We start from the raw sequence: 23447 nt of genomic DNA, 5'->3' as shown, positions 1-23447 counted from the left end.
CAACTGTAGTCCCAACATTAAGAAATAATACAGTGTTAAGGGACAGATAGCCTTACCAAGCCTGCCTAAGAATTTGAGGAGCCCTTCAGTAGCATCTCATGTTATCTCCATGGAAACCTTCAAATGCCACACCTATTTTGCTTATTTCTTCAGTATTTCTTTTATAGTTTCTTTCCCAAGTCATGCTGTTCTTTGCAGCATTGAAATGTTGGATAGTCCCAATATATTCAATCCTCTTATCTCTACTTTTTATGTTCATTGTCTATCTAGGCAAATTATTCAAGCCTATGGCTATAAATATTATCTATATGCTAATGACTCACAAGTATATATCCTCTGTCCTCTAAAAAATATCTTATTTCTTGTTTGGTATTTAATAGACATTTCACATTTAAATAGACCCTTGGTTTTTTGTTTTTGTTTTTGTTTTTTTGTTAAGTTCCCTAAATAGAGCCCAATCCCTATGTTAGCTGAAATCATCAATTTAAAAAGATGAAAGATTTATTTTGACTCATGGTTGTAAGGATTTTAGTCCTTGATCACTTGATCCTGTCACTTCAGGCCTGTGGCAAGGCAGGAAATCATGGCGGTGAATGTGTTGGAGAGCAAAGTTGCTCACTAGGCCTGACCTCTTAAAAGTTTTTCCCTCCCAGTAACACTGGAAACTGGGGACCAACACCCCATGACACATGACCAAAATATATGAGCTTTGGCCAACACTTAGATTCCAAACAACATCCCTCATATTTTATCACTAATACATACAAGAAATCCTAATGCTCTGTCTTCATACTATGTTTGAATTTGATCACATTTCACTACATCCATTAGTACCGTCTTTTTTTCAAGTGTCATTTCTTTTGGGGGGTGGATATACCTTAAAATATGTATTTAATGTTTATATGAAATACAAATTTAGCATGGTATCTCCTTTGTGTTTTATTTGCTCTATATGTTAACCTTATAACCTTTTAAAAATATTTTTACCAGTTCTTTGTAAATTTCACATCACACCCCCCAATCCCACTCGGCTCTCCATCCCTTTGCTTCTGCCCTCCACCCTTGCAACCTCCACCACAAAGGGAAAATAAAATCTCACTGTGGAAGCTGCAGTGTGTCGCGGCGTGTCCCACAGTGCGCCCTTCTGTCCACACAGCTTCACTTGCAAATGTTCATTGCAGTGAGTCATTGTTCTGGTTCGGTGCCTCTGGTTTCTGCTACACTATTACTGTCGGACCCTCACTGGGACTCTGCAGATATCTTGCTGTCGCACTGTGTCATGGAGGTCCTCCGGATCTGTAGGACTGGCACCTGCGTGTGCTGCAGCACTCCAGCGGTTCATCGATGGGTTAGATGTTGGGTCGGCCAACCCAAAGCCCTGGGTCTGGGCCTAAGAGGTATCTGAGCTAGTCTGCCTGCCAGCTCTCCCACAACCACACCACTGCGGCGAGTGCTCCAGCTGTGCCCCTGCTAGCTCATTTAATGCCACAGCCAGCAATTGGCAGAGCCAGCTCTCCCTCTCTCACACCCAGGGCCGACTCACCCATGACCTGCCACCAGGGTCAACTCTACTGTGCTGCCAATAAGGGACAGCTCACCTGCTCTCATGACCCGAGGGCCAGGTTGTTGTAGAATATTTATTAAACTTTAGAGGGCTTTTCTATGACCTGGCCAGCACCCCAGTAATCGAGATAGAGACCTATTGGTTTATTTAAACAGCTTTAGACAATAACTGGTCTGGTCTAAATTAAACTAATTGTCTAAGCTAGTCTGGCTCTCTTCCAGCTATATTCCCCAAGTTACTTGCCAATATGGTTTCTGTCTGGGCTGGTCTGCTCCATCATTCTACATCCTCTCTCCATCTTATTTCTTCCTTTTCTTTCTTGCTTCTTCTGGCCTCAGTATTCCTGAGATCCCCAGTCTGGGAACTAAAGCTCTGCCTACCTATATCTTGCCCAGTATAGGCTGTCAGCAACTTTATTAACCAATCAGAGATAATTGCGAGCAAAGTTTATGAAACATTGTTTGGTGTACATGAGAATGTACTTGTCTGGACTGCAACCAGATCTTGGGAGCCAGTATTTAGCATTTGAATACACAGCAGCACCAGACCAACCCCCAACACCAGGTCTCCTGCTTACCACAAGTGGTGAGGGGCAAGGGGATAGGAAGGACATCTGTCCCTCATCCATGCCACCACACAGGAGAGGAGTGGCGGGGCTAGTTCGTGGCCCCTGGTGGTAACAGAGCCCTGCTGCTGCAGGGCTATGGACCTAGACATTGCCCTTGGTGGTAACACAGGCCAGGATCTTACCATGGTTTTAAGTAGTATGACCAGCTCCCCAGACCACCCTCACTATCCTTCAGTCTGCAGTTACTCCTCTCTTCATTGTCATGCATTCTTCTGCCTCTCTCTCTTTCATCTGTCCATCACTTACTTGCCCCTCTTGGTAGTGGCGCCCAGGGTCTCTGGGTGTCTGGGCCCTCAGCAGTGGCCTCAGGCTGCTGTGGCCCATTCGCACGGTGCAACGCCAGGCAGGCCATCTTGGGCATGGCAGTCCCAGGCTAGCTCCTTGTCCTGCTGTGGCCCCATACTTCTGATTGTCTCAGGCTACTGCTCAGGGCCTGCACAGGGCCAGACTGGTGGTTGTCTCAGGCTAGCTCATTGTCTACTCCTGTCTGTGGACAAGGGCAAGCTCCAGGTGAGACTGGTCTTCTGGGTGGGGCTTGCTTGTGGCCACAGACAGGAGTCGTCTTATCTTGAGCTTGCTCCTGGCTTGTGCCATGTAGCCAATTTCTTATTTAATATACAACAGCCTTCTGAACTTGTCTTTGTGTACATCCACTGTTGCCCTCTTCTAACCACAAGTTTGCAGGAGGGTGATTTCTTTCTCCCTTTCTCCTCTCCTTAGTCCCCCTTCCATCAGTTCCTTTGTCCCTATTTAAAATCTATTTATGATTTCTTTTACAGTTCAAAATCCTTACCATAGTATCAAGACCTTTGAGGCTATCGCACCCTTCGTTTCTTACTTCCTATCCTGCCTTTCTCCCCTGTACTCAGTTTCATTTACTATTCTTTGGACACATCTATTGCCTAAGGGGCTCTTTCCCAGCTGTCTGTTTGTCTTATTCTTTCCCTTCAGTTAGATCTGTACTCAAATGCTGTCTTGTCAGTGAGGCCTTCTGTGATCACCTTATACTAAAGTAGTCTATTCTGTATTTTTTTGTCCCTACAGCCTATATTAGTTTTCTTCAGAATGCTTGAGACATGACAGTGCATCACATACTTATGTCTCTGCCTTTCCACTCGATACCAAACAACTTGATACCTGGGCTTTTGTCTCTAGTTCTAGAACACTACATGGAACATAATAGGAGTTTTTAAAATATTGGGCAAGTCTGAATGGATAGAAGAAAAAAAAAACTGTTGAAATTAAGTGATGTATAGAACTTTATTATTCCTTGCAAGCATTCTCCTCAGTGGTTTACATTATAAAGTTATAACCCAAGTTGCAAGGGCTTTTACATGAACTTTCCTATTGACAGATGTTTTCAATGTATTAGAGTTCTCGGGCTAGGGAGATGGCTCAGCCATTAAAGGCCAGGGTCACAACCAACACATTGAGAATTCTCTTTCCCACTAGTTGCTAAAAAGTACTACGTACCCATAGCTTATGATTTAATATTGATGAGACATATTCATTTTGTAACCTATAATTATTGTCTACTTGTATAAAATGTATGGAAATTCTACAGTACAAACCTCAACCTACACTATCAAGCTAGTTGTCATGGAAAGAACAGAAACTGCCTGAGTTTCAGCTCCACCATTGGTTGTTAGTTGTTGTGGTCTTGTGAACAACCAGTAGTTTTTCTAAAACAGTTTCCTCATCTATTAAGTGAATTCAGTGCATTAAATTTATAGGATTACTTGAGGCTTTATTTTTATTTGCTCATTCACAAATAAAATCTGGTATATGTGTGTTTGTGTTTCATGGATGGGAATGCGGGCACAACAATCACATACCACTGTACATGTGAAGATCAGAGGACAACATGCGGCATCATTTCATATTATGTTGAGCAGGGTTTCTTTATTGTTTACCTCAGCTAGGCCTACAAGCTTCCAAGATTCTCCTGTCTCCACCTGCCATCCTGCTGCTTAGGGATTACAGATTAATGTTAGAAAATCTTGCTTTTTATATGGGTTCCTAGAACTCAAATGCAGATCCTCACAATTGTACCACAAGCATTTTATTCACTGAGCCATCTCCCCAGTCTATCCACAAATCACTTTTTTGTATCTCATGGTTTCCCTTGATTCCCTTGAGTCTGAAGACAGAAAAAAGTGTGTTTGGGGCAGGGGGGTGAGGAGATTGAGTTCTGTAGCTCAGTAGAAGAATGCTTGCCTATCATAAATGGACTTGTAGGTTCAGTTCCCAGTACTGCAAAACCGGCAGAAATTAAGAGAGGTGTGTGTCATGCTTGTAATCAGTATTTGGAGATAGAAATGGGAGAATCAGTAGGTCAGTGTTATCTTAACTAATAGTTCAAGGCTACCTTGGGCTACATGGAACTCTGTATCAAAGAAGGAGTTAAATGTTCTAAGCAGTTCAGTGAAACAACTGAATATTTTTTAATTAAGCTACTGGGGAAGACGCCCTCAAAGAAGTTACATTTAGGTTGATAAAATTAACAACATTCCCAAAGAAGGGACAAGAGATTGGTTTAGTTGGTCTAGGATGAGGGTCAGGTGTAGGAGGAAGGAGTGAGTTTCTAGAGAGGAAAACATTTGAGCTGATGAGGGGACAGTTGATAGAACGGTGATAGGCCAGCTCTGAGAGCACCGCTCATCTGATGAAGCCCATCAAGTATTCACTGCGCATGTGGCTCTTCCGTTAGGAAGCCATTGTCCCTCATTTATGAGCAGATTTACTTGTCTAATTGCCAAGATGTATGTGGTGGTGTTTCCTCACTCGCTTAAGTAAGACAAGGGAGAAAGAAGCAAATCTCTTCCATGTGAATTAAATGGAAAAGTTTTATCTGTGTGTTTCATTTTTTGATCTAGGTCAAGCTGAGGTAAATGTAGAGTTTCTTATTGTGATAGTTTTTCTTTTTTATGTATGCACTTTATGCATTTAGTATTGTGTATTAAGTTCCAACCTCAGAGTCCTTCTTTGTTTGGTTTCCGCATGTATTGGTGAGGGGGAGGGTAAACAGATAAAGCCAGCTGTCTCTCCTTATTTATCTCCCCTTGGGTACTGAGAAATAGCAGTGTTGAGAGTCAGAGGGAAACACAGCAGTAGTAATGCATGTACAAGCACGATTCTTTTCTTTGAGCATTCACATAAAAATTACGTGCATAATTGCTAGAGTTTCTCAAGGGGACATGGCCCACTGTTCAGTAATTTGCTAGAAAAATCTAATATCCCAGAGTTTTAGTTTCAATAAAAATGAAATTTTTCCTGTATGTTTTTTTTTTTCAATTTTTCTTCTAGTAACCTTTGCTCAATTTGAAATAATCACAGTATGCCATGTTGCTTACTAGTTTACCATGTACAGAAGATATAAGGGCATAAAATAAGCACTTTTAAATTAACGGTAAGACCATTAGTTGTTGAAATCTCTTTTGAGAATAATGTGGTAATATATATAAAATTTTTATAATTATTTTGATTAACTTATTTTTTATAAATTTACCTTACAACCTAGGAGCCTACAATACAAAGAAATTATTTATTGCCATGTTGCTAATAATGGCAACTTCTTAGAAACTGCTCACATAGCTACTAATGTGTTGCACATCATGGGGTGGTGCTGAAAATGAAAGATAGGCATAGCCCTTTGGAGAACTATTAGTAATTAGTACTATTTTAATGTCCCAAAATTGGAGCCCAAATGTCCAACAATGTAACAGCTGTTTTTGCCCGATGGAATAGTGTGAGGTAGTGAAAAGAATGAAATGTAGCCACGTGCAGGAACACAGATGAATCTCAAAAGCAAATGAAAGTGAGGTTTAGACCACATGAAATTAGCCATTTTAAAACAAACAAAAGAAGTTAAACAGCAAAAGTGCACATTATGTGATTTAATTTAAAAAGATCAAAATTAGTTTTTTTTAAAAAAAGAGTGCTTACTACAGCTGGACAGAGGATGTAAAGCCAGGAGTCTGGGGTGTCACAGAGGCACTGTTTTGTATGATAAATTTCAACAGTGAGTCAGGACTAAGGACAACTAAAGAAAACATATTTGGCACCTTGATTAAATACTGTGAGGACTGTAATTTTATAAAGTTTAGACTAGGCTTCTGTTTGGGTTATTGGTTTTTGTTTTGTTTTAACAGACACATCGTAGTTTGTATGTAATTTACCTTGCACTGTTAGGTGCTGCAGGGTCAGGAGCTGGATTACTGAGATTAAACCCCTTTGTCCTTAGACAGGGGACTTGATTTAACTCTGTTTCTTCATGTGTCTCCAGTAGAAACCCAATGTATGGTTTTGTTTTTTACTGGGAAATTAATGAAAGTATGCACATGAGCCATCATACAAACATCGCCTAGCCCAAGACAGCTGCCTGCTGAGAGTTAGCTGTCCATTCACAAAGAGTTTATAAATCTGTGTGAGAGTTTAGAGTGGAACAGTGTGTAGCTTTTGTTCTACGGACCTAGTATTCACAGGGTTACATGCTTATTTTTTAAATAGAAATTACACTAATTCATCTTATTTCTTAATCCCTTGACATTTTTTATGGTGACCTTGTCTAAGAAAAAAAAAATGCTGTATTTTAATCCTCTACCTACCAACAAAATGTACTAAAGAGATTGTGCCAGAAAAAAAGTTGGCATATTGTAAGCAGGTGCACTTATCTTTTAGAGGTTGTTTAATTCAAAGTTTGTATTCCTTAATGAATAGCTTGACTATTAACCGTTAAGACTGCTGTGTGTCTTTGAAACATTTTGAAACTAAATCAGTTCATTAACAAATGTAGTCTTGGGGCTAGAGAGATGGCTCAGCAGCTAAGAGCACTGTCTGTTCTTCCAGAGATCCTGAGTTCAATTTCCAGCAACCACATGGTGGCTCACAACCATCTAAAATGGGATCTGATGCCCTCTTCTGACATGCGGGTGTACATGCAGATAGAGCACTCATATATGTAAAATAAATAAATAAATCTTTTTTAAAATGTAGTCTTGTGTTTTCATTCAGAATGCTATTTTTTCACTTAAACTTACAGAATGTCCTCAGTGTTTGTTGTTGCTGTTGTAGCTGCTCCTTCTGATGATGATGATTTTTTAAAACATTTCTAATAAAGTGTGGAGTTCAAGGATTTTTTTTTTATTCAATATCATTGTTCTAATTTGCATCTCTGTTGCTGTGATAAAACACTCTGACCAAACCGAAAGCAAGCTGGGAATAAAAGGGTTTATTTGGCTTATACTTTCTTTTTTCTATATTTTTTAAATTTTATTTTATTTATATATTTATTATTACAATTTATTCATTTTGTATCCCTGGTGCAGCCCCCTCCCTCATTTCCTCCCAGTCTCCCAGTCCCACCCACCCTGCCTCTTCCCTCCATGCTCTTTTCCTAGTCCCCTGATCGGAGAGGACCTCCTCCTCTTCTATCTGACCCTAGCTTATCAGGTCTCATCAGGACTGGCTGCATCATCTTCCTCTGTGGCCTGGCAAGGTGTGGTGATCAAAGAGCTGGCCACTGAGTTCATGTCAGAGACAGCCCCTGCACCCCTTACTATGGAACCCACTTGGAGACTGAGGAGACAATGGGCTTCCTTTAAACAGGGGGTTTAGGTCTTCTCCATGCATGGTCCTTATTGGAGTACTGGTCTCTGCAGGGTTTCCAGGGCCCAGGTATTTTTGGCTCTGTTGTTCTCCTTGTGAAGTTCCTGACCGCTCCAGGTCTTTCTATCTCCCTCTTCTTCCGTAAGGATTCTGGCACTCTGCCCAGAGTTTGGCTATGAGTCTCAGTATCTCCTTTGCTGGGTAGAGTCTTTCAAAGGTCCTCTGTGGAAGGCTCTGTTCTGTTCCTTATCTTTTCCTACTTCCAATGTCTATCCTTTTTGCCCTTCTAAATGAGGTTTCAGCCTCTTTCCTAGGGTCCTCCTTGTTGTTTAACTTCTATAGGACTATAAATTTTAATATGTTTATCCTATACTATATGTCTACTATCCATTTATAAGTGAGTATATTCCATGTATTTCTTTCTGCTTCTGGGTTACCTCACTGAGGATGATCTTTTCTAGTCCCCACCATTTGCCTACAAATTTCATGATTTCCTTGTTTCATGATTTCCTTGCCGAGTAGTATTCCGTTGTGTAAATGTACCACACTTTCTGTGTCCATTCCTCCATTGAGGGATAGCTAGGTTCTTTCCAGGTTCTGGCTATTACAAATAAAGCTATCATGAACATAGTTGAACAATTAATAAATGGGACCTCATAAAACTAAAAAACTTCTCTAAAGCAAAGGGCACTCATTAGAACAAAACGACAGCCTACAGACTGGGAAAAGATCTTCACCAACCCTGTATCTAATAGAGAGCTAATATCTTTAATATATAAAGAACTCAAGAAGTTAAACACCGACAAATCAAATAATCAGATTAAAAAATGGAGTACAGAGCTAAACAGAGAATTCTCAACAGAGGAATATCGAATGGCAGAGAAACACTTGAAGAAATGCTTAATGTCCTTAGTCATTTGCATTTGGGAAATGCAAGTAAAAGCAACCCACCCATCAGAATGGCTAAGATCAAAAACTCAAGGGATGTATGCTGGAGAGGATATGGAGAAAGGGGAACCCTCCTCCACTGCTGGTGGGAATGTAACCTTGTACAACCACTTTGGAAATCAATCTGGCACTTTCTCAGACAATTAGGAATAGTGCTTCCTCAAGATCCAGCTATACCACCCCTAGGCATATACCCAAAAGATGCCCCACCATTCAATAAGGACATTCGCTTACACTTTCAAGGTACAGTTTGTCATTGAGGGTAGTCAGGGCTGTAGCTCAAGGTAGGAACCAAAAATCAGGAACCTGGAGCAGAAACCATAGATGAACACTGTTCACTGGCTCTTTCGCTGGATGGGCTTTCATTTACAGCCCAGACTCAGCTGCCTAGGAATGGTCTGCCCACAGTGGCCTGGACCCACTCCCTTTAGTCATCCATTAGTCAAGACAGTCTCCCACAGACATGGTCACAAGCAAGTACAATCTGATTAATTCCTCACTTGGGAGTACCACTTCCCAGGTGACTCTAGGTTACGTCAACTTGACAATAAAAACTAACCTGCAGAGCTGTAATAATTAGAAGCATTTTCTATGATGTAATTAAGTAGAACATGGTCTGAATATATATATTCATATATATGACTATGCTTTGTATTTTCCTGTTCGTGATAATCTTCATATGTAGAACTATTCCTGCCAGGGTCATAAATTTAAACAATTCAACTTAAGAAAGGAATAGCAACATCAATTTCAATATTTTATTACTTTCTCCCTCTGAAGTTCTTCTTTTTAATGAAATGAAGTACACGTAAGAGTAACACTCTTTGAGTGTGTGTGTGTTATGTGAATGTGTACAGGTATAGTCAGCATGTGTGCCTGTAGAAGGGCCAGAAGAGGATGACAGGTTGCTTCGTTGCTCTCCTTTATTCCCTTGGGCCAGGTTGATCACTGAACTTGAGGCTGCTGCTTGGTGCATTTTCCAGACCCATCTGGCTCCACGCTGCAGCTAATGTTATAAACATACATGACCATGCCTAGCTTTTGTCTTTTGTTTTGTTTTACCTTTTCCCCCTTTGTTTATTTATTTAATCACTTTACAGCTTGATCTCAAGCCCTCCCTCCTCTCAGTCCCACTCTCATGTCTCCCCTTCCACTTCCCCTCAACCCTCTCAGAGAAGTCCCCTCCCCCCCACTAAAGGGGTACCAACCCACCCTGACACCTCAAGTCTCCACAGGACTAAGCGCATCCTCTCCCACTGAGGCCTGACAAGGCAGCCCAGCTAGGGGAAAGGGATCCAGTGGCAGGCATCAGAGTAAGACAGCCCCTACTCCCGTTGTCAAGACCCAGGCTGCACATCTGCTACATATGTGTAGGGAGTCTAGATCCAGCCTGTGCATGCTCTTTAGTTGGTGGCTCAGTCTCTGTGAGCCCCCATAGGCCCAAGTTAGTTTACTCTGGAGGTCTTCTTATGGTGTCCTTGACCCCTCCAACTTCCTTTAACCTTCCTCCCACTCTTCCACAAGACTACTCGACATCAGCCTATTGTTTGATTGTGGGTCTCTGCATCTGTTTCCATCAGCTGCTGGATGAAGCCTCTCAGAACATGGCTATGCTCGGCTCCTGTCTTCAAGCACAGCAGAGAGTCATTAATAGTGCCAGGGGGTTGCTTTCTCCCATGGCTGGGTCCCAAGTGGGCCAGCCATTGGTTTACCATTCCTTCAATCTCTGCTCCACTTGTAAGCTAGACAAATTTTGGGTCAAAGGTTTTATAGGTGGCACTGGAATCCTATCTGGAGGTGTTGATTTCAGGCTCCTTAACCCCGCTGCTAGGAGTCTCAGCTAGGGTCACCCCCATAGACATCCAGGGACCTCCCCTGTCCTAGAGATGCCCTCCCCACCAATTTCTGTTCTCTCTCCCAGTCCTCCCAATATCCCCCAAACCACGTTCCCCCTGACACCTGATCTCCACTCCTGTTACTCTTCTCACCCACTCTCCTACCCAGTTCCCTCCCTCCATTTACTTCAGATGTTTGTTTTATTTCCTCTTCTGAGTAAGATTCAAGTATCCTCCCTTGGGCCCTCCTTAGCTTCTTTGGGTCTGTGGATTGTAGCGTGATTATCCTGTAATTTCTGGGTAATATCCACTTATAAATGAGTACATACTGTGTATGTCTTTCTGGGTCTGGGTTACCTCACTCAATAAGATCTTTTCTAGTTCCATCCATTTGCCTGCAAATTGTATGATGTCTTTGTTTTTAATAGCATAGTAGTATTCCATTGTGTAAATGTACCACATTTTCCTTATCCATTCTTTGGTAGAGGGACGTCTAGGTTGTTTACAGTTTCTGGATATAATGAATAAAGCTGCTATGAACATAGTTGAGCTAGTATCCTTGTGGTACGGTGGAGTATCTTTTGGGTATATGCCCAGGATTAATATAGCTGGGTCTTAAGCTAGATCTATTCCCAAAGTCCTGAGACACCTCCAGATTGATTTTCATAGTAGTTGTACAAGTTTGCACTCCCACCAGCAACGGAGGAAGATTCCTGCTTTCTCCACATCCTCACTAACATGAGCCATCAACTTGAGTTTTTGCTCTTAGCTATTCTGACAGGTGTAAGATGGGATCTCAGATTTTGATTTGCATTTCCCTGATGACTTAAAACATTTAAGTGCTTCTCAGTCATTAGAGATTCCTCTCTTGAAAATTCTCTGTTTAGCCGAAAATTCTCTGTTTAGCTTTGTACTCCATTTTTGAAGTAGGTTATTTGGTTTGTTGGTGTCTGATTTCTTTATATATTTTGGATATTAGTCCTCTGTTAGATATAGGGTTGGTAAAGATCTTTCCCCATTCTGTAGGCTGACATTTTGTGCTATTGACAGTGACCTTTGCCTTGCAGAAGCTTTTCAGTTTTATGAGGACCCGTTTATTAATTGTTGATCTTAGTGCCTGAGCTGCTGATGTTCTGGTTAGAAAGTTATCTCCTATACCAATGAGTTCAAGGCTATGCCTGGTTTTTATATAGGTGCTGGGAATTGAAAGTCATTTCCTTATGCTTGCTTACTCTAAGCCATTTCCCTGGCCTCAAAATTAACTATTTTACAGTGATCAATCAGTACTGTTGTACAACCTACTTAAAACTTTTACCATCTTAAAAGGAAGTCCAGTCCCAGATTTCTGTTGATCCAGCTGTTGGCAACTACTGTCTAATTTCTATCTTTATGGATATTCCTATTCTGGGTAGTTCATGTGACTGAAATCATCATTTCAAACAAATACAAATGTGTTTGTATGTGGCTTCTTCACTTAGCATGTTCTCAGCATTAATTCATGCTGTGGCATTATTCAGTACTTCATTTCACATACCACTGTTTGTTTATCCATTCATCCATGAATAGATATTTTAGTTCTTTCTAAACTTAGAGCTTTATTTATTTGCTTATATTACTCTGTTGGTGGCCGAACATATGCCTGCTCATATATGGAGGTCAGAGGGCAATTGAATGGGCGACTTAGGTGAGTGAGTGAGTTCTTGCCTTCCTACTGGGACAAGGAATGGCATTCAGGTCTGCAGGCTTAGGCATTTTTAACTCAATAATAATAATAATAATAATGACACCAGATTGTTTTCTATAGAGATTATGCCATTTTCCATTTCTAACAATAATGTATGAGGGTTCTGTTAAATCCATTCAAGTGGATGTGAGGTGTTTTAATTTGCATTTTCCTAATAACTAATCATTTCAAGCATTTTCTCCTAGGCTTGTTAGTCATTTATGTATTCTTTAGATAACTATCTAAATCTTTTGCCCACATTTTAATTTGCTTTTCTCTGAAGTTAGAATTCTTTATATATTCTAAATAGTTATTTACAACATAGATGGTTTACAGCCTTTTTCCCATTCTTCAAAATTTTTAGTTCAATTTATCTGCTCTTTTTTCCTTTTTTTTACTTATTTACATATGTTTACATATAGAGTTAAATATTACATTGTGAGGTTTGTCTTTTTTTTTGGTTGTTTGTTTTTTTCAGAAAAATGTTTAATAGTCTTAGTTCAAGTATTAAGGTTTTAAAAAGAAAAACAAGGTCTCACCCTGGCTAGCCTTGAGCTCACTACATAGACCAGGCTGGCCTCCTAGCTCTGCCTTCCAAGTGCTGAGATTAAAGTCATGTGCTATCATGCTTAACTTATTGTCAATTTTGAAGTAATTTTTTTTGTCTGTATTGGTGTGAATAGGGACCTGACACTAGCTGAAGAATGTTTTTCTGATGGAATGTTGGTATTTCTTAAATTTCAATTGGTCATAGACATAGAGCTTATTTTGGGGATTTCAATCTTTTTTTGTATACAAATCTTTTTTTGCCATTGAACATTGTTTTGATTATTGTACTGTTGTAGTATATTCTAAAACTTGAGTGTGAATTTTCTAAATTTATTAATTTTTTGTTACAATTTTGGATATTGGAGACCTTTTAACTTCCAAATATCTGAGGCTTGACTCTTCTATTTTTTCTGAAAATAAAGTGGCCATTGGAATTTTGATAGGAATTTTATTAAATGTATAGATTGATTCGATTCACTGTCATCTTAACAATATCAAATCTTCTAATCTATGAGCATGACATTCTTTCTGTATACTTAAGTCTAATTTCTAAATGCTTTCTTACTCTTGACATATGAGCCTTTTACTGCCTTGGTTAAAATTACTACTAAATATTTAATACTCTTAGATACTGTTAAAATTGTTTTCTTAATTTTGCTTTAGAATTGCTTATTGCTGATATGTATAAACACAGTTGAACTTCGTATGCTGACCGACCTTGTATTCTGCAACTTTGCTGAACCTTGTAGTTTTATTTTGGGTTCTGTGGAATCTTGATTTTGTTTTCTGACATTGTAATATGTCTGGGGTCTTTGCTTAGGATTCATGATGTAAAGCTACAAATACAGTTTTTCTGCTCATCTCATTTTCTAGCTAATCCTGACTATTATGCTGGTTCTGTTATGGTCCATTTGTCACATAACAGCTAGCACAATCCTTTAAAGTGATTACATGGATCTTGACACGTATGTTGAAAACCTTTTACCAGTTTGTACATCAGAATAAAAGTGTTAAGAGAACAAAGTACTACATCTGATATGACACTGGGAACTTTATCTCTAGTTCATTCCAGTCAGTAAACTTGGCCTTTCATCACTCAGCTCTTTGTACTTCCTCTCTACCTGTAGTCCTCTAGAGATTCCAGGGGTTCATTCTTCATGTAGTTCAGGCTAAACTCAAACTACTGTGTAGCTGAGAATGACTATGAATTTCTGATCCTCCTGCCTCCATTCCCCAAGTGCTAGAGTAACCAGCATGAACAATCCCAGCTTTATGCAGTACTGGTATCAAGTACAGTGTGAGAATAGACATTATTTCCATTGACCAAGAGGAAGCTGAGAACTAGAAACTCTGTTAATTTATCCTAGTAGGATTTGATATCTGGTTTATGTATATTTGATTCCAAAGCAAACACTTTCTCTACTCTGTTATTTTGAAGTTATTATTTTTATACTGTAGAGAATACAGAGATAAATAATAAATGGTTATTTAAGTAAGTGTTTAAGTTGGTAGAGATGAAATAGAAGAGAGCACTGTAGGTGCTGGGGGAAAGCTGACTTTTTTAAAGGATGAGATTCCTTGGGGCTGGTCATTGGGGAGTATTGTAGGGTGGATTGGGAAAAAAGTAAGCAAGTGATTAGATTTTTTTTTTAAGAGCTCAAGTTTACAGAGTAAGGTGTTTGAGCATTATAATTCTAGGAAAGCTGTAGAATAATGATTGTATTAAATGTTTGTATAGGCATATAAAAGCAATACTGTACTTGAGAACATGAGCTTTGCACAAAAATATGAAGGTTACAGCTGGGTGTGGTGGTGTATACCATTAATCCCAGCAGAAGCAGGTGGATTCCTTTGAGTTCCAAGCCAGGCCAGCCACAGGCTACATTTTAGTTCTGCCGTACACTAGCTCAATAACCCTAAGCACATTACTTAACCTATGTGTGCTCCAATTTTCTTAGTCAACATGGACACAGTAATTTTAACTCACAGAACAATTATGATTTAAAGTAATTATTACATGTAAAACCACCAAGAAAAAGGCTATATTAAGCATTCTATACATGTCAACAATTGTCTATTTATATGATATTTACAATCTCATATTATCTTCTTTTGTTTTGCATTATTTCCTTTTAGAACAACTCTGTGAGGTAGAAGTTACTGTCTCTAGTTTAATGGTAGATAATGTTGAAGAGCTTGTATCCTTCAAGAAGCTCCAGTTGATAAAACTGTCTTATCCTGGACATGGTGGTTCATATCTTTAATGCCAGCACACAGGAGACAGATGCAAGAGGATCTCTGTGATTTCAAGGCCAGCCTGATCCACATAGCGTGCTCCAGAATAGTCTGGACTACATGTCTTTGAAAAAAAACAAAACTGGTCTTACTGTTCAAAGCTATTTAACTCTGTTGTGCTGTAATTAAAAAAATTTTTTTAAACTTATAGAACAATAGAATAACAAAATAAAAACTAAATTTGGGGGAGATTATTCTAATGGCATTCTGCAGAGTAAAGAGAGAAAAGAGGAAGGAATCTAGAGGCAAGTTTGTCAGATTCTTAAGATAATCTAAATATAGATTATGTGTCAGGGCTGTGTCTCAGAGAATGAAGAGAAAAGATAATTAAAAAGAACACTTTAGATTTTATAACTAACTAATACATTTTCTTTCAGCTGTATTTAAACTTGAAACAAATAAAACTGTGTGGCCCTTGATAAGAATCTATCGGGGTGGCTTTCTTCTGATTGAATTCCTTTTTCTACTGGGCATCAACACATATGGTTGGAGACAGGCTGGAGTAAATCATGTCCTCATCTTTGAACTTAATCCAAGAAACAATTTGTCTCATCAGCATCTCTTTGAGGTAATAAAACACACAGTCTTGTGAATGTGTCTGCTCTAACTGAATGACTGACTTCATCTCCCATCTGAGGATTGTTGATTGTTAATCATTTTTCTTATCTTTGTTTGTTAAAGGTTTTTCTGTGTAATGATACAAAGTAACTTTCTCTCTTTCTCTGTTCCCTCTGCTTTACAGATTGCTGGATTCCTGGGGATATTATGGTGCCTGAGCCTTCTGGCATGCTTCTTCGCTCCAGTTACTATCATCCCTGTATATGTGTATCCACTTGTCCTTTATGGATTTATGGTCTTCTTTCTTATCAACCCCACCAAAACTTTTTACTATAAATCCAGATTTTGGCTGCTTAAACTTCTGGTAAGTCTAGAAGGCATGTGCAACAGTTTTAGAGAAGTGTGTTATGTTAGTCAGTGGCTTTTTCAAAGCTGCTGAATCATACAGCCTCAGAAGCTTTTGATGGATCCCAGATAACCTAGGAAGTTTACAACATGGCAGCCCTGGGAAAGTGCTTGGCAATTTTTCCCTCCTAAAGTGAAGTATAAAGTGACCGGATAGTGAATTGATTTTGCAAATTGTTATTAACCAGTGTGATAATATGTAGAACTTTTCGTTTCTTTTTAAAGAAAGGAAAGTTGGGCATGGTGGCATCGTGTAATCCCTGTACTTAGAAGAGATAAAGGCAGAAGGATCAGAATTCCCACGTCACTTTATACCTCTCAACTATATTTACTTTACTGTATTTATAATACTTTACTGTATTTACTTTCCGACTATACTAAAAGTATCATCTAAGATTACCTATAAAACAAAATCCCAATAAAGTGTTTATTTTTTTAAAGATTTATTTTTATCTCATCCATATATGTGGGTACCTACATATGTGTGTGTGGACTACATGTGTAGTGGTACTCATGGAAGCCAGAAGAAGGCGTTGGGTCCCTGGAGCTTGAGTTACAGACAGTTGTGAGCCATTGTGTCAGCGCTGGGAAGCGAACTTACATCCTCCACAGAGTAGCAAGTACTGCTAACTACTGAGCTACCTCTCTAGTTTGTCTGTAAAATCATTTCTAAATGAGCTTTTTTGGAAAACTCAGAAAGCTTTCTGTGAAAAGATTGCAGTAACAGGATGATGTAGGTGTATGCATTGTGTGCAGTTCCCCAGGGCATCCTTTGTTTAAGTAGAAAGGCATGGTTTCATGCGTGACTACTTACTCTGATGAGTAGAATGATCCCTGCTGAGTAGATGTTTATGTCTGGGTCTGCAGAGTGTGTTAATAAATGCAGACTGCTTGATTGAATAGGCTGGTTGTGATGTGTAAGAAGGATTAGCGGACTTGTAAAAGCATTCTTAGAAGCAGTGAAATGTGCAAAGAAACATGATTTGTTGCTGCTTTTGTAATGTTGTTCCTGAAACAAAAGTGTTATTGGGTATAAGTCATTTATAATCAGTTGACCTATTAATTTATTTTTTTCAAACTTTATTGATAAAATTAGTCCCTATAAGGTATGTCAGAGAATTAATAGAATGTTTTCACTGTAGTTATGTTTTTTTGAAAATGTTTTTTAAAAACTTGTCCTAAGATAAAATTCTTATTTCTTTTGTTTTTCACCTCCATTTTTCAGTGTGAAAAACACTTGGTCATAATAGTAAAGACTACTTAACTACTTACCGTTCATATTCATAGGTATAGGGGAATCTTTGAAACTGGCATATACTACCTTCCCTTCAAAAAAAAAAAAAAAGCTTAAGAACTTTAAGGTACTAACTATCTGCAGTGTTAACATATGTAATCTAATGTGGTCTATTCATATCCATTAGGTCTTTTGTCCTCTTTCCTAAATCTGTATTTGCCCCAACTAGAAATCCAATTAGAAAGCATAAACAAAGCCCCAGATTTTCCAACACTACCTTATTCTTCTTATAAGCTAAAGTTTTAAAATAGAGTCCTTAGTTATAATCATTTAGAGATCAGTTTTTAACCAGTATTTTCTTTAGTTCTATAGTAAAGATGTATGTGCATGCACATAAACCTTAGGGGTCTGGAGAGAGGGCTCAATGGTTAAGAGGACCCAGATTTGATTCCCAGCACTCATATAGCAGCTCGCAACTGCCCGTGATTCCAGTTGCAGAGGATCCATTACCTTCTTCCTTCTGAGAACACCAAATATACATAAAGTGCACAGATACGCATGCAGGCAAAACATCCATATGGATAAAATCATTTTTAAATAGAATTTAAACTTTACATTCTTAGCTCTTTGTCTATATTTGCTTATTTTTTACACAAGCTGATCTGATATCCGAAATGCTTCAAAATCCAAAATCTTCTGGGCATTAACATTCCATCAGTATTGAGCCGTTTGCTCCTCTGTGAGGTCAGAGAGAGCAGTCACAGTAAGTATAGTATATGATGTCAACCCTTAGCTCTCATAGAGTCCACAGACTTAGGTCCCAATCTGCAAGATAGCTCATAGAGGATTTACAAATATTCCAGACTCTGAAATGCTGGGCCCCAGGCCAGTAACTTAGGTATTTTTGTGCATGTGGCTAAACATTCAGAATTGATTCTAGATTTCATAGTGCTATTATTACTCCAGGAAGCTATCATTTTCATCAAAATCGGAGTAGAGGTAGAGAGTTTGGAAGACTTTGGCTGGAATAAGAGTGGGTTACATGATACTCATTTAGAAGGAGGAGTCAGATAAATCTGGAATGAAGTTGATTATGTCTAACTGTCAGAGTTAAGTATGACCTGTCCTCCCTCTTGCTTTGCCTGTGACAGAACTGCTTGTTCCCAACTGTTTTCTTGGGTGGCCTTTTTAATCTGTCTCTATGATAGCACTGGGTATGACTCTATGATAGTCATGGGTGCTGTTGTATCTCTGTGCATTTGTTTGCCCAACTAGACAGTGGGTCTTGTATGCCTTTGAGGTCACTGAAAGTAGAGACTGTTTTATTAATCTACACTTCCACAGTGCTTAATGTAGAGTAAATATGTGAGTCTTTATTAAGTGCAAAAATGACCGACATTTACAATTCATCTTCTTTGTCTTTTCTGAAAATCTTCCTTTCATTCCAGTTTTGTTTTTAATTTCACATCAACCTCTTCCTCTTGTAGTCTCATGCCTCCATTCCCTTTCTTGTTGCATTTCATTCATTTGCTGTACTTATAGAAATGTTTTATATTGGCCAGGTTTTGAGGATGGGGTTGACAATTACATAGAAGTAATGGAAGTTTGTCTCATATCAGAAGGAATAAATTTCCCCTAGGCTGCCAATTTTGCAAAAGTTAACTATTAGAGATTTAAACTTTCTGGTTTTTTTTTTTTGGTATTATATTGGAAATTATTCTCTTGCTTTTGTTTCTTTGAAATATTTAAGTCTACTCTACATCTTAGAGTATCAAAATATTATAAAGGCTCACACCAGAATCTCTTTATATATCACTTGCTAAGATCTTTGTTTGTTTGATTGTTTGTTTGTTTGTTGAGACAGGGTTTTTCTGTGTAGTCCTTAGCTGTCTTGGACTCACTTTGTAGACCAGGCTGGTCTCGAACTCAGAGATCCACCTGCCTCCGCCTCACAAGGTGTTGGGATTACAGGTGGGCACCACGGCGCCCAGCTCACTAAGACGTCTTTCTGTCTCTATGTTCTGTTCCTACCATGTAAAGAAATGTCCTTCATGTGGATCTTTGGTGCAATATATAGCTTGTAACATAGCTTTTTGGACTTGGAAAAAATATAAAGGAGAGCTATGAGGCATGGAACCAAAAGATATCAGCTCCAGAAACCAGAATCTTAAAAGCCTGTTATTACTGTTTCCTGTTGTAGTTTCAATACGGTATTTGTTATCGATGACACATGCTAGATCCGTACTATGTAGTGATATTGCTCTGAAGAGAAATGCTTACGAAATGAATAGAAAGGGTCAGGCACACCTGAGAGAATATGTGTGTGCCACGCATCCCTATGCTGAATCTGTCTGCTAAATGAGTACAGCCGCATAGCCAACAGCCAGAAATCTAAACTCTCTCAAAATCGCTACTTTGACAGAGGGATACACCATCACCACCATCACCACCATCATCATCATCATCATCTTATACAGTTTCTTCTGTATAGTAAAATCAATGGAATCTGACAGGATAAAGATAAAAGCTCTCTTCATCCATACTCTGTCGTACAGGATTGTCGGGTACTCTAAACAAACACCTTGAGTTTATTCCTGGTGGTTGCCCTGGTGTCTGATACTTCTCTTTTCTGCAATGCCAGGATTTCCTTTGCAGTTATAGCAGGTTTATACAGAGCAAGTCAAGATGACTTTGTGTTCATGGGAATAACAACAAGACCTACCTTTGGAATTGCTATGAGAAAGTTGGGCATGGTGGTAACACCTATGAGATCCTAGCAGTTAATGGGTAAAGGCAGGAGAATTTCAAGTTAGAAGTCAACCTGGGCTACATAGTCTCAACCTACTCCCCTTAAGAAAAGAATTATTATAAAGATTGAGCTATGCTATTCCATAAACCCTCAAAGAATATATTGCATGAGTTGCATGTTCAGTATGTTTGCTTAGTAGGTTTATCATTATTTTCAGAACAGTGGGAAGAGAGGTGATTTTGTAGAAATTTCAAGGTGAACGGAGTCATTACCGTTACATTAGTGAAATAAATATTACATAGGCTGGGGATGCAGTTCAGTGGTAGAATGCTTGCCTTATAGGCATAAGATTCTGGGTTTGAAACCCAATGCGGTAAGAATGTCATTTAGGTTAGAAAATGTGATGTGCCTCAGATGATGTAATCCCCCTTTCCTACCTGCCTTCCCCCCTACCCACTCTCAAGACAGGGTGTCTCTGTGTAGACCTGGCTGGAACTAGCTTTGTGGGTCAGGCTGGCCTTGAACTCAGAGATTTCCTGCCTCTGCCTCCCGAGTGTTGGGATTAAAGGTATTAAGCCACCACCACCTGGCCCTTCCTACCTTTTATAGGCAAAGAAGAGCTTTGTATTTAGTTAGCTAAGTGTTCCTCCTGTCCAACAAATTTTGTAACCTAACATTAGATTTTTTTTTTTTCTCTGTACTTTCAACACTCCCTTTTTGGACAGGTTTTAACTCTGTAGCTCAAGCTGGACTTGAACATGAGCCTTCTCGATGCTGGGCCTATAGGAATGAACCACTATGCCAGCTTATTCTCCCTCCTCTTGCTTTCTGTTTTTTCCTGTAGTTATTCCTATCAACACCCCTGCCCACATGCGCGCGCGCGCGCGCGCGCGCACACACACACACACACACACACACACACACAGAGTTTTCCCTTCAGCTTTGCATTCAACATTCCCTTTACTACTTAACCTAGCCTGTTGTCTGAGCTTTGTGTATGTCTGTGATTTATTGGTTTCCTTTTCATCAGCAGTCACTCTGAATGGCCAGACATGAACTGGAGAAATTAATATAGGTTTTTCTGTTTCTGTGTTTTCTCATTTTTTCTTCTTTCTTTTCCTCAGTTTCGAGTATTTACAGCTCCCTTTCATAAGGTAGGCTTTGCTGATTTCTGGCTGGCCGATCAGCTGAACAGCCTGTCAGTGATACTCATGGACCTGGAATATATGATCTGCTTCTACAGTTTTGAGCTCAAATGGGATGAGAGTAAGGGCCTCTTGCCAAATAATTCACAAGGTAGGGTATGATTTTGTATTCACACTACTGAATTGCCAGCATAAACCAAGAAATACTGGGAATGATAACTACGACAGTTAAGGTCATGATGAAAACTCATCCAATAACATTACAAATTTAATTAAATGTGCTTGGCACTCTGTTAGCAATCTCTTTATCTGAAATAATTTGGCTTTTAAATTGTGTTATGATTTAAGCCATCCATTTGCCAAGAAATTTACAACTTAAAGAATTCTGCAGTTATTTCTCAACATTCCCATATATTGGTAGCTGTATCACAAATGCTAGAGTGCCAGCAATTTGTCCTCATAGAAATGTTCAGGATGCCATTGTCAGTGCCAGTGATTAAAGTACTGCTTGCTTAGAATTAGGTCAAGTGCCTTGAAAAAGTCCTGCTCAATTTAGAAGCCTTACTTAAAACCTTGATTTTCTGTTGGCTCTTTACCCACTCTTAGCTAATCCAAGTTTATGTAGTTGGGAAGTTTGTGTTCATAACAAAGATCTAATGTAGACAGATCAGCATATACTCCCAAAAAATAATGGTACATTGGGTGTGGCAGCCTACCGTGCACTTGTAGTTCCAGCACTGAGGAGGCTGAAGCCATAGGACAGTTAAGTCCCAATTCAGTCCAGGCTGCACAGTTGAAATCCTGTCTCAAGAACAGAAACCACAGCAAAGTAGCAGTTACAGTCATTGTGATCCCTAGGCCTGTTCTTGACTAGGGAGGCCATAGAACATGTACTCTGGGTATATGTTTGATAGAAGCTTGCATAAAACTGTCTGGGTACCTGTGATTTTTGTAGGTTTTGTATGTTTAAAGTCATAGAACAAAGCAGGTTTCTTCTTGCTTTGATTCATAGACTCTTTTTTTCTATACTTCTATTACACTTGAAAAAAAATGATAGGATATTCAGAAGTCTAAGAGGACAGATCTTCCAAGTAGTCTCCCCTGGTTCTTACCTTCTCTCCTTGGCTTATCAGCTGCTAAAGAGCTTGACCAGGTAGCAGCTGCATAGGAGAAAGTGGCTGTGAGCCCGTGGGTTTAGATTTTATGGAATGCTGATGGGAAATTTAGTGGGTCGCTAAGTGGCGTGAACAATTCGTTCTTTTGGATTATGATTTTTTTTTTCTTGTTTGAAATCTTCACAGAACCAGAATTTTGCCACAAATACACATACGGTGTGCGAGCCATTGTTCAGTGCATTCCTGCTTGGCTTCGCTTTATCCAGTGCCTGCGCAGGTACCGTGACACAAAGAGAGCCTTTCCTCACTTAGTAAACGCTGGCAAATACTCCACAACTTTCTTCACCGTGACATTTGCAGCTCTTTACAGCACTCACAAAGGTATGCTGAGATTTTATAATCTGAGTTGTTACTATTTGAATCTGTTGCCCTGGACTTTACCATCTGTGCTGCTGGTTTCCACTGAAGCTCCAGCCTCTGGTTATCGCGGTTTAACCTTGAAGGCAGTTTAGTCTCATTTCAGTGTATATTAGCAAATACCATTAACAAGAATTGCATTCAGTCAAATAGGAAGAATGTGGTAATGTTTGAAATCCTGAATTATGCTCAGTGCGTTTAACCTATGGATGCCTTAGGTTTTCATTTACTGGTTTTGAGGGTTTTTGAGATTTTTCTTGTTCATTAATGAGGTTAAGAAATGGCTAGGTGAACAAGATTCCCTCTGGCAATCAAGTATATTTTTAATCGTTTTCTTTCACCAACTAGTAAGGATTGTTTCCAGCCCATTTAACTGCAAATTGAGTTCTGATCCCTCTAGTTTCTAGTCTCCATGGCAACCTGCTATTACTTGCTACTGCTCTTCGTTGGAAAGAGAGAAAAAGCTTTTAAGTTCTGAGCCACACGCAGACACTCCTTTTGAATTTTTAACCTTTTCCCAAGAACTGTCAATCAGTGCTTTCACTCCCTCTTACTAAAATGCATTCCTTCTTTGTCTGCTGAATACACAGTATCAGCCCACACCTTAGACACTACGCTTTCTCATCCGTAGGTGGCAAAGAAATGTGACTAATGGAAATTAGTAGAGTGCGTTTA

General features: G+C 39.2%; 1 protein-coding gene across 1 annotated transcript in view; it reads left to right on the top strand.

Moving 5' to 3' along the window:
- Xpr1 (xenotropic and polytropic retrovirus receptor 1) overlaps positions 1-23447 on the top strand; it is a 157294-nt gene that overhangs the window by 99956 nt on the left and 33891 nt on the right. Inside the window, exons 8-11 of the mRNA XM_021660536.2 lie at positions 15527-15717; positions 15892-16071; positions 21220-21391; positions 22542-22736. Coding sequence (XP_021516211.1) covers positions 15527-15717; positions 15892-16071; positions 21220-21391; positions 22542-22736 — 738 coding nt within the window. The remainder of the gene's footprint in view (positions 1-15526; positions 15718-15891; positions 16072-21219; positions 21392-22541; positions 22737-23447) is intronic.

This window comes from Meriones unguiculatus, chromosome 11 (assembly GCF_030254825.1).
Source record: "Meriones unguiculatus strain TT.TT164.6M chromosome 11, Bangor_MerUng_6.1, whole genome shotgun sequence".
In the NCBI taxonomy this organism is placed as follows: domain Eukaryota; kingdom Metazoa; phylum Chordata; class Mammalia; order Rodentia; family Muridae; genus Meriones; species Meriones unguiculatus.
Note: the sequence above shows the minus strand (reverse complement) of the source record. Positions and strands in the feature narration are given on the sequence as shown.